This window comes from Neodiprion lecontei, chromosome 3, assembly GCF_021901455.1.
Source record: "Neodiprion lecontei isolate iyNeoLeco1 chromosome 3, iyNeoLeco1.1, whole genome shotgun sequence".
Classification (NCBI taxonomy): Eukaryota; Metazoa; Arthropoda; class Insecta; order Hymenoptera; family Diprionidae; genus Neodiprion; species Neodiprion lecontei.
Window position 1 is genome coordinate 28142026 of NC_060262.1, and position 12201 is coordinate 28154226.

The 12201-nt window shown below is 39.7% G+C and overlaps 2 protein-coding genes across 3 annotated transcripts; both read right to left on the reverse strand.

Moving 5' to 3' along the window:
• Positions 1–2825: 2825 nt before the first annotated feature.
• On the reverse strand, positions 2826–6743 carry LOC107223473 (tigger transposable element-derived protein 6-like). Of its 2 annotated transcripts, none has more exons than XM_046735319.1 (2): positions 6418–6743; positions 2826–6280 (listed from the first exon to the last, which is right to left on the reverse strand). In XM_046735319.1, the coding sequence occupies exons 1-2, from the start codon at positions 6587–6589 to the stop codon at positions 4674–4676; spliced, it is 1779 nt and encodes a 592-aa protein (XP_046591275.1). In that variant the 5' UTR covers positions 6590–6743; the 3' UTR covers positions 2826–4673. The 2 variants fall into 2 exon arrangements, with proteins under 2 accessions (XP_046591275.1, XP_046591276.1); XM_046735320.1 differs by having other exon boundaries at positions 2826–6261; positions 6418–6558.
• Positions 6744–6879: 136 nt separating this feature from the next.
• Positions 6880–10974, reverse strand: LOC107223482 (thymidylate kinase). The gene is made up of 3 exons (XM_015663163.2): positions 10664–10974; positions 9780–9939; positions 6880–9684 (listed from the first exon to the last, which is right to left on the reverse strand). Exons 1-3 carry the CDS (start codon positions 10791–10793, stop codon positions 9333–9335), a joined length of 642 nt encoding a protein of 213 aa, XP_015518649.1. The 5' UTR covers positions 10794–10974; the 3' UTR covers positions 6880–9332.
• Between the last annotated feature and the right edge of the window lie 1227 nt (positions 10975–12201).

A 12201-nucleotide genomic window follows, 5' to 3' on the forward strand; every position in this document is an offset into this window, starting at 1 on the left:
GAGAGTATTAAAAAAAAAGTGGCTGATTTGGTGGAGACCACCTCGTGTATGTGACTCCGCAAAATGGCATGTATGAAATTTCCCTTTCTCGACACGAGGTAGCACATCGGATGCTATTCGGCGCAAAAAAGATGCTGCAGATATTTCAGTGGCAAATGCGCGCAAAATAGGTATACGGGTAAATAATTTTACGTTTCAGAAATGTTAAGATACAGTTCCAGCGCCGGTTCCATAAATTTTTATCCTCCCGAGGGGAAAAACATCCCCCTATACTTTTGCCTCTCCTTATACAGTTGTCGATTCTCAGAGGCTCAACGCGTAGAATACACATTCGGCCACGAATTGTCCGTTTCGAAACCGATATTTGCGAACGCAGAAACCGTCACTCAGTGCCCGCACGATTGATCTCCGCCTAAGTTGTCGAATTTTATTTCATGCTGTTACTGTAAAATGGTCATATTGTTCACAGTGTTCGTAAAGACTGTCCTGACACTAGAGATCGATAGTGATTGGCTTAGTTTTTTCTACACTTTTCTGCGACGCTATAATGAACGCGTTTCATTAATCACGCAACCCAGAATCGATGACAAGAGCTGACAAAGAGAGGGAGGGAGGGAGGGAGGGAGAGCGAGAGAGAGAGAGAGAGGAAAGATATTAGCGGCGATTGTTTATTGCTCTTTATCCTGTTTTTGCAACTTCCAATCCCAACTCCGATCCGCGAGTAAAATGGACCGATTATCTCGCAGTCGGTTTTCTTGAGCCCACGAAACTTCTGCCGAGCTAATTTAGTGCGATCTGGGTCCCTAGAATGTTCATGATAAAATCAATTATACTGATACCTGCAGCCCTCCTGATACTGGGAGCAAGCGATTATCGTTGATTGATGAGGGGCTTGAATATCTCTAGCATGCTTCAAGTCGAGGATGAAAGCTTTCCGTGTTCAATCACAAACTGTATACATCATGGGGTTCGTGGTAATTAAGAATTGAGAAGAAAACAAAATGCAGGGGCATTATTCCGTATTTACGGACAGGTTAATTTTCGGATCTCAGGAACTCTAGGACGTTAAACTGGGAAGAGAAAGTGTAATTCGACGCTTATATCTTGCAGGTTGTACGCGAAAATAACTGTACTAGTATTAATTAAAGATCTTACAGTAAAAACAAATTTCATCGATGTAAGAACCGAGTAAAATTGGATGGCAGTGGGAAATTTTTATACTCTTTGAAATAAGGTATTTGATTAAGGAAAAATTGGACTCATCCGCCGGTTTAATTCGTAAGCTTCTCACGTACAGCGAGGGAGAATTCTAGGCAGTATAGGTATATATGGAGCAGTTTGCAGAGCGAGGGAAATCCAGCCCCCAAGGTGCAACCAACTCCGAGACATATCGAGCATTGCCCTCGTGAAAGGTAATGGGATGCACATTTTCCAGGGAGTATTGTCCGGCACTGTGGCGCCGACAAGACATCCTGCACAATTCTCATCTGCTGGATGAGGGCGAATTACGGAACATCCTGGCTGTGTAACGACCATCGTTACGTGACGCTATGCCGAGAAACGTCAGGTCTTCCCTATACCTTACAACCGTCTACCATTTGTTTGTTGGTCTATTTTATAACCATATTCGTATCAATATTGCGACTTGTTGATCATGATCAAATATCGGCGCAACGTTGTAAAATTAAATATTCAATGTGATAAAGAAAACTGTTTCAACGAACTTGTAATAAATGGTGTTAGTTAGCTGAATAAAGTGAGCCATCGCGAAGTGAAATCGAACAAGCCCCTTAGAATTTTACCCGTTTTGAAGTGATTTGTAACGAAGCATCGATATCGAAGCCTTTGTATGTGATTCCAGTATTTTCTATTCAAAACTCCGCAACTCACGAATATAAACGGTATAATAAATACTCAAGGTTCGACCATGTTATTATGGTGATAAAATTATGAGAGATTAGCGGTTTTTGGCCAACGACCTTCCTTGAATCTGAAGAATTCAGGACAAGCTTAATTGACTTCCACAAGTTTTATTGTAATTGACAATATGGAGTTACGTGTTAAACCGAATTAGGGTAGTGCCTGCATCGACGCATTAAGCGTGCATCACGTCAGACGTTTGGATTTGTTTTCCGTGGTCGATCTAGGTCACTTGATTAAAAACATGCAATTTTTCCTTTAATTTTTCGAAGGGAACATTGGAACATAATGATCAAAGGTCAATTTGCCAAGTGACACTGACGAGAAGTAATAGCTCGATGCCGGTGTAGTGTGCCCGACAAGTACAATCCGCTCCAGACATTAATTAATCAGTTACAACGGACAGTTGTACTCTCGTCGTCTGGCTCCCACGATGGACTGCCGTTGAGCTCTCTTTCGCATGGCGAGTCACGTTGAGTTATAATCAAGTGCAATAAGCATTTTATGTCCGATTCTGGTTTTTGAAAGCCACTTTCTAATAACGATATGGAAATTTTTATTATTGAAGCAATTGTCGTCGCGATAATTCCCCGTCATTTTATATAGTAATTAATAAAAAAAAGTGTTTTGTAACTTTCTTCGATGATTACGCTGAAATTTTCCGAAGAATGGACAATCGCACTTCCAAATTTTAAGAGAGCTTTTCAAATCATTAAACTCCAATCTGTATTTTATAGCGCCAAAATTGTGAATATTATATGTCTGACTGAAAAAAATGTTTCAAGATTGGAAAAAATAGACATTATTTTCATTTATCGATTCTCTAGAAACTCGAAAATATCGTACATCGTATTTTACGAAATTTATTCTCGACGATATCAAAGTGATTTACTTCAAACACACGTTTCTCGATTCAATGTCAATTCAATTATCAAGATTTTCAACAGATCCAAGAAAATAATGTCTCTAATTTTGAGTTCGTAACGGTACATGCCAGGTGCATAAAATTCACAAAAAAATTCCATTTCGTTGTGACCTCTTTTGCGAATAGCGCAAAGCACCGCGCCAATATTTGTAGACCGAGTACCGCAGACCTCATCGATATTCCGGATTAAAATTCATGAAACACCCTTCAATTTAATCACGCATCTATTGATCCACCCTTGACATTTGCGCGTCATAATTCGATCATCCCTAACGCTTAGATGTGTGGGATACGGGATATGTATATGGGCGATCTAAGCGCCGAAGCTGCCGTGTTATAGCTTAGAGTATTCCCGTACCTTAGCTGTAAAATGAACGAGAATAAGAACCTGAACTGCAGTTATTGGAGTCGCACCCTTACCTAGCTTAGCCTAATCTATTTAAACTTCGCATGGATGTGAAAAGCGGAAAGGTCGGAAGGTGGCTAGTGGAAACAGTGACAAAGTTCTGCGGTAAGTAGAGTGGATTGGGTTGAGGGAAGAAAATAACATTCAGCTTGTCCGATCTATGGCACGGCTTCTAATCTCTTTCACACCGGTTCAGGTATAAACTCACTATTTACACTCCAGCTTTTCACCTTTCGATGTACCTGAACGACTCGTTAAGACGTCGACTAGCCATAAACATCGCTGTCCGTTGGAAACAAATCGAATGATGTGCCAAGTATTGCAATTTTCATAATGTCCTTAAAACTCAATTTTTCGTGAAGGAATAAATTATTTTTAACGGAGAGCGGCTAAAGATACGAAACGAAATGGATTTTGAGGCGTACATAAACGCGCTCAGATCAGAATGCAATTAATTTTTACATAAACTCCCTTGTGGTATTGTTAGTGTGGGTAATAAAATTGTGCCGAAGCCGACCCGTAATCTGATATATTTCATAAAAGACGTACATATTTCAAACGCGACTTTAAGAGATTGCCGACATTTGAAGCAGTCGAGTTTTAGACAATTAGAATGCTACACATGTTAAGAGGCATAATGACAGGATATGAACATGAATATATTAAACAAAAATATCGTGTCGTGTAATATTTTTCATATGATAATCTGAACTCGAGTAAAGTTGGAAACGGACATAATAAATGTACCTATTTGTACAGCGAAGATTCGACATTCGGACGGACAAGATGACGGACATTCGCTCCAAACTGGCGGACTTCGTGACAAAAGTATCGACAATAAATTTCCTAAGACTGACGACTTTGCGCAAACGGACTAAACAATACGAAATGTAATACGATCTTCCATGAAACAAACAGATGATAAAGAACGTTCTCTCCTTGCACTATACCTGAGAGATAAATTTTTATATCCCACCGTTTACGTTCGTACAATTGATACTTAAACTGTAAAAGATTAGAATTGGATGGTTTATTGTTGCAAACGACAATTTCTCCTGCGGGTTTTGGGTTATGGGCCGGTCCGCTAATAGAATTACCTTACCGGTTCAAAACCCGCCAATCCGTACCTGATAGAAACTGTCCAACTCAATATCGATCAATTATAATTCCATCGCACCAACAAATTTCGTACAAGTCTCGCCCTTTTATGAATTCTCTACAATTAATTACCTCAGATTGCAAATAAATAAAAACAGGTAATTTTCGTTGGCTCCCGAGAAGGAGGCACACTTTGTTGAATACTACACCAGATCGAATCATTTTCCCCTCTCACTCAGCCTAACCAATTCTGAAAATGATGTGAGCACTGCAAGCATAGATCTCATTGATTTAGAGAGCACCGAAGAAGTCGGTATACGGTTATTAATTCCGCGGTCTGATCGAGGGCGTGTTGCTCATAGTAAAGATGCTCCTCTTCTCCAGGTCCTCGCTTTTCTGTAACGAATTAATCCCCGTCTGCGGCAACGCACCCGCTTTCACGTCCGCACGACGGTCCGAAGCGATCCCTCGAGGACCATCCGGAGCCCCGAAGACGAAGCTATGCTCGTATATTTTATACCATGCCTCTTCGCCCATCCATCGCTTCTCCGTTGGCTCCCGTGAGTCGTCGTTAGTTTCCTCCTCTCCGTCAATTTCCCCCCGAACTCTTTTTCTCGTCGCCATCGCCCTCCGTTCGCTTTCTTCGTCCTGCGCCCGAAGACCCGTATCGTCCTCATCTATCCCTCGATCCTCGGCAATGTCCTCAACCTTACGGACCATGTTCCGAACAACGTCAGCAACAACGCATAGAAGAGGCATATCCGCGTTGATATCCGAGACCCGTGGACTGTTTTCACCCCGAAAGGTAGACGCCGTTCTTGTATTTCTTGCGTCGAATCCATCGCTTACGTGTTCGACGCATGTTATCTGCAGGGGTAAATTGCTGTCCGATTTGTCCATCGATGTCTCCTGGACCGCATCTTCGTCCGAGGACTCGGAATCACTTCCGATTTCTATGGGTTCGTGAAAAGCCCCATTGGGATGGCGCCCTGATGCGAAACGCGTCTGCGCGCCATGTTTGCAGGTAGTTGATATTTCTGCTAAACGGTGAGACCGCCTGATGGACGAGAAGCTTACGCTGAGATTATCGTCGAAGGTAACATAACTGCGAAATGAGATGCCTGGATGTAGGCGGTTCCATTCAGGACAGGAGATGATCGGTGACGTGTCGTTATCGCGTCTGATATTAGCTCGGCGAAAACTGGACAAGATAAATTCCTTCGGGACGCTCTCCCACGCTTTGACGATATTGTCGATAGTATCCGCGAAGGTCCAATTAAAATTGGACCCCATCGTCACCTTCTTGGCCGTGTAACTTTGCCGGTAGATCGTTTTGAAGCGGTGAAATATGTTCGCCCTCAGCGGCTGTAAGTTCGGGGGGAACTCTTTCGGGAAGAAAATCAGGCCCACGTTCGACAGGGCATTGTCCTTCAAAGCGTGGACGCGACTCCTGCTCAGCAGCAATACGATCTTCCTGTTTGACCTCGCCATTCGAGCGTTCAACTCTGTTATCCAGACTCTGAATACCTCTCGAGTGATCCACGCGTCCGGGTTGAAAGAGTATCGGCAGCTGTAGTGAGCCTGCACAGGAGTATCGAATTTTCCGCATATCAACGGCGGCAGTTTCTCGAGTCCCGATGCGCTGCAGCAGAGCAATAAGGTCACGCGATGTTCCCTGTCTTCCCCGTTTCTGCAAGTTACGCAACCGACCGCCTCTCCGGGTATCTTCTCTGGTGAAATATCGTGGTACATTCCCATCTCGTCTACCTGAAAGACGTCCTTGTACCGATACTGCGACATGTGGGGTCTCATCAGGTCGATCCACTCTCGATAGTCCTTGAAGACCGGACCATGCAGAGTGGAAGCGAGTGAGGGTGGAAAACCGTACTTCTTCAGGAAGATCGTCACCCATCTTTTCGAAAATTTAACGTCTGTATTAAGAGATTTTCAAACATTTTAGGTTGCGAAATTCAACCTCGTGAAATAGTTGTCACCGTCGATATATGCGTGAATGTATATCGCATGCCGATATTGAATATACAATATATGGAATCAGAAATTGACTTACCTCCGAGACCTAACTCGAGTGAGAGATCGACGGCTTTACGACCAATTATTTCCTTATTCAACGGCTGATTGGTAGCGTGTTGTTCGCACGTCCATTGGAACAGTTTTTCACGAAGGATCTCGACCTTAGCCTTATCATTGATACTTCGGGGCGTTTTTCGCAGGCTTGTCATCGCGATGGCAATCCAGTGCCGAAATGTCAGTTTGCCAAAACGGAGTAGTAAAAGTAAAATCGATGTAAAATACTGGTCAGAATGCACGTCAGAAAAAAGAACGTGTTTGATAAGAAAAACACAAGCGAAATGATACAGCGGTACCTACTCGTTGTTTTTCTTTCATCGCCTCAATTCATGGTGATACATGTTGTCATTTGGATCGATACACCATATGTGGTTCGACTTCTGCATCGTGCAACATCCGTAAATTTATAAAAATTAATGGAGATTTGCTATGGTGGCGAAGCTTGGTTGGAAAATAGTTAATTTTATTTCGATTTTTTAAGTGTTTCTTGACACTGTGATGATTATAATTTAGTCTCAAGCTATCTACAACATTATTGATCCCTATTTGCCATACCATTCATAAAAACGACGTGGTTCTTTGTAGGCGGAAGTACGTGTTTCATTATTGTTGGTTTCTCCACTTTTTGGATCATAGGTATAATTTGACGGTAATGACATATTTCTTACACTAAGATCGACGTATTTTTTCGAGAGTAACCGATTGGAACTGGTTTGAAGTTGATCAGACCACAGGTTCTGAAGGTACAGCCAAAGAACTCGAAATATCTCCATTTCAATGCGAATGAGACATATCGAATTTGTGAAAAACGTTTAAAAAAAGAATAGACGAATAATTCGAGTACAAATACGTATTATACAAAGAACTGTTCGCTATCGCTCAATTAACACGAAAAGAAAACCCGATTTCTGCACTCACTGATTTCTCTAATTATCCTTATTTAATCGATTTCCGAGAATGGTTTGTGGCCCCAAAAAATGGAAATACATGAATGATATTTGTACCAAAAAAAGTTGAATATCAATGTTCAAGTAGCGATATCGTCTCATTCCTATCCAAAAACCACGTAAAACGTGACGGCTCAAGACTTATCTTCAGACCAAGACTTGACTGCTAATGCGGCCGGAAAGAATTGGCCAAGTTGAGCATTACGCAACGTTACAATCCCATGATGTGTGAATTATTAGGTCTTATTCGGTTGTCATCGACAAGGGATTGAAACGCTGAGATAAAACAATCGAGAAAGTTATTGGCATTGAGTTACCAACTCATCGAATATCGGTCAGCTACTCATGGTCTGTCTGTACTTTATTGATTGCCTTTCCTTTTGGGAGTTTGCGAGTCTATTATAGTCGAATCAAACCAGAGGAAATTAATAGATTGGTACACGAGATTTTAATCGCAGCTGCATGCAAGAAAGTAAATACATATGTGATTGTATATGGGCCAGTCCACTAATTATCAACAAATGAACGAGACGTCAAAAAATCAATTTGTAGTGTGTACTAAGATTGAAAATTTCGCCAAGTTTGAACCTTCTCGGACTTACCGTTCGCGAGAAATGCCACATCAAAGTTTATCATCTTGACCTAATTAAGGTTTAAACACGAATGGGTTTCAGATCGTTATCGGCAGAAAAAAAAATTATGAAAAAATGGGTGTCTTATGTCAAAAATTCTCACCTTTCCGAGTGTGTTATTCATTTCTGGATAACTCTTCTAAATCAATCTCAAAAATACATTTTTCGGCGAAAAACCGCTTTTTTCATGCGCCACCAACATTGATCTTACTTTTAAGTTTTACATGTGAAAGCTGAGATTTTTGCAGTAAGGAAATCAAATTTTCAGAGTGGAACGGTCGTAGGATCTCACATGAGTTACGTTCAATTGACAAAGGACTGTTAATAATACTGTTACTAAGGGTGAAATCATCCGTCTTGCTCTAATGATCTAGTATTCATCATAGACAAAAGACATATAAGAGCTCTCATATGTTGTGAAATGAAGAAGCTTGATGCGTCAATCAAGATTATTTCAAAAACAGTCTTGTTACCGACGTTAAACTGTAAGCACGCATTTTGTCATTAGTATTTTTCTACAATTGTTGACAATTGGTGGACTGGCCCATATAAACAATGAAATAAATTTTCGAAAAACTTGCAGAAAAACAAGTCGGGTAATGTTTTCTTCAACTTTCTACAATCGTTGAAGAAATATCGGAATGCCTGCAGAACGCTTGATCATTGGGTATAATTGATTTTAGACAATTTCCATTGGCAGCTATTACAACAGTCACGATGAGGTACAAAGTTAACTTAGGCTTTCCCTTCAGAATAGTTGCAGTAAGAACAAAGTGCTGACACGCACATGAAAGCAATGCTAATATCACAAAATATGCTATTCTACAACTTTGAAAGATCGGTTCAGAATTTTATTGGATGACTGATAAATAAGGAAAAATTTTTTATGGATGTTGAAGACGTCAATTCGTGCAATATTTCTATAATATTCAGTTTCAAGGAGAAATGGAATCAAGGATATTGCAAGGACTTCCTGCAGAATTTCTAAGCATATTAATGACGCGAGTGAAGTTCGAAAAATTACATACGAGTAGGAAAACATTCACCCATTGGTAATTGTGAACTGGTATATAACACACTACACATCCTTTTGCTGATGACTTTACAGAGCATAAAATAACTATCAGTTGTCACTGTGATCAATATTGAGTCATGATAAGACCTACAACATGCCCAAAGTAGTACGGATCAGGAAATAAACTTATCAAGTCATCTGTCAACTTGGTTCAGTGTGCAAAAAAATTTTCTGTCCCATCTATGTGAGTCTAGACAAATAAATTGGAAATCTATACAGTATTTTTCGAATACAAACTTCATCAAAGTGGCTTAGAATCATAAAGCTCTCCTAAAGGTTTATCTTTTACCATCTCTATCGCAGAGAGAGCCAGAGCCAACAACTTTGCATGTACTTTATCAATATCATCATTAGCATCGACGGTTACCCAGCTCTCGTCCATTAACTGATGAAGACTGGAGCTAACCTTTTGCTGCAACTCACTACGTTCAAATCGCTCGCTTCCCCAGTTGGCACGTGATGCCTGTACATCCTCACTAATTTCAAGGAGAGCAACTAAATCAGGTTTTGCAAGCCCTCGGTCAGGTTCCTTGCACCAGGAGAGATCTTTCCCCGTTGTTGCTGCAGTATAAGCAGCTCCAGAGGCAGCGTACCTTCATCCAAGAATAGAATTCGTTGTTTCATTCGTAAAATTGAAATTGCTAACACATATCAGGTGGAAATTGCCCATCCATTCGCTTGTACACACCTATCGACGACCAGTGTGGTGCCAGAGAGGATGGTTTTTCTCATTTCTGTATACTTCTCCCATCTGTTTGATGAAAATAGGAGGTGAACAGTCTCTGGAGGAAGGTCCACTACTCGTGACAGATATTTGTCTATAATCTTACCAACTTCGGTGGTTCTGTCTGTAAAGAAATACCGATAATGTGTGAAAGCTATTTGAAATTTAGCAGTTGCCACTGCATGTAAACGAGGGATGAATTATTATAATAATGAAGATCCCAAAATGCAACTGTACAATTGATGAATTGCCCTATGTGACGAGATAGATGAGATCAGCGATGTGCAGGTAAAGGAGAGAAGAAAAAAATGTGAATAACATGTCTATGCAAGTATGACGTTCGTCGGTGTCGATATATAGTTCCTGATTCTAAACAAAAGATGGGAAACTGCCTAAAAACTTTTTTATTGCCCACAATGTGAAAACTTTACTTTTACAACGGTGTGATGTAAAACATCTGTTTAGATCTCAGTTTGCAATCAAATGTGAAAAGACACGTAAACATAATTTATAACATATCTTGCACCTTGGCTTTGACAGTAAATGTATGTGAATCGAGAATGACAACAATAGCTGTTAGTCAATCAATAATTAGGGAGTACGAAAAATTGGAAATCGATATTCAAACAGTTGTCATTGATCCGTATAAACGTAAAGTAAGCAGATGACGTATACATACAATATATACCTATATAATCTATTGCGCAGAACCAGAGTATAAACAAGAGAAGAGAGATGCTAAAAATGTAAACAAACCCGTACAACTGATTATCGAAAAACAAGATAAATTCAAAACTGCAATACGAAGAATAGTTATTAACATATATCACCCAGGTAAACTGACGTACCGGGAAACCTCCGAACTTCGGCTGATATTCCACGTGCGTTCAACTCCGTGACCAATTTTTGGACTTGCGTAGATTTTCCAGCTCTGTCGCATCCTTCCAAGACCAACAATGCGCCACGCTTGGTCGTCATGAGTGATGGTATTTTGAAATGAATGTTGGATTGTTTTCAACTATCGGTGATTGTTTTGTCGAGAGTATCGTTGAACAAAATCATTGACACATCTCCTCCTAGTCGGCTCATTTGGTTAAAATTATACCAGGTATACATACGTGTCGTCGCTGCGTGCAGCTACGAATTGTCACTGGACCACTAGAAACATCGAACCGCAGCGCCAATGCGTTAATTAATAGAGGCTCGCGTGTTTGAATTTTGAATTTGTTCACTCCGCCTGAAATTCGTTAAAGTACCTTACATTCGCTTTATCATGTTCATTAGCATGAAGCGAAGTATTATTTGATTTATCATTCTTAAACTTTTTCAACTAATTACTATTCATTATTCGAAAACAAGCTGCAAAGATATTTGCATTTTGATTTATGACAGAATAAGAATGTCAAAGGAACTGTATTTTTGCCCAAACAAGTTTTTACAAACATGATTGCAGGAAATATAATAATCATTAATACTTGATATTCGTAGGGACGAAACAAGTCGTTAAAATGTTGAAAAATTCATTTTCCAAGGTGAAAACACCAGAATAATAAACCGAAAAACTCTCGTTACTAAAAACGCGCATTACTAAGGAATTCCTCTTCGTAAAAACTGAAACTAGTGTAAAAGATAGAAAATCACCTATGAAATGAAACCTTAGGAGTTACTTGTACTTTTCATAAATAACAGAGAAAATGATTATTAGATAGAACATAATTAAATTATGTTATTATTATTTCATGAATCCTTTAAGACGTAACTCGCATATTTGACCCATTTAGAATTTCAAACGATTTTATAACTCGGATTTACATTTGCAAATTAAGTTGCTGATAAGCTCAAACTGATGTTTTTCAAATCAGCGATTCAAAAGAAGGTCACCTAGATATCTGCAAAGAGAAAAAAAATTCGCTTTACATACTGCACTTCGTGCAATGCACAACTGAAAATAACAGCAGTAATGGAATAAATGTAAAACATATTATTCTTACGGCAACGAGGGCAATAGATAACTGCAACTGCTTGAACAGTATTTTTCCGGTGATAAAAGGTATATAAGACAAAGCAAAACAGAATATACTTCAGTCCAAAAGAAAAGAGGATTTTGAAATTCTGCAGAAGTTGATAAAGACTGTATCGAAATGAAACTATATATTTCTGCTATAATAGTTGTGCAAATCTTTACTGCAGTTTTCATCACTGTTAGAGCAGGTACGTGTAATTTTTACTATCTGTAATATTGTAAAGATATCATCTCACACACCATTCGGAACTAAATATCATAGTTGTTCTGACGAAGTGTGAGGTGCAATCCAGAATGTTAAAAAAATCCCATATTTGTTTTACCCATATGCAATGTTCCAAGGTATCATATTGCATTTTAATA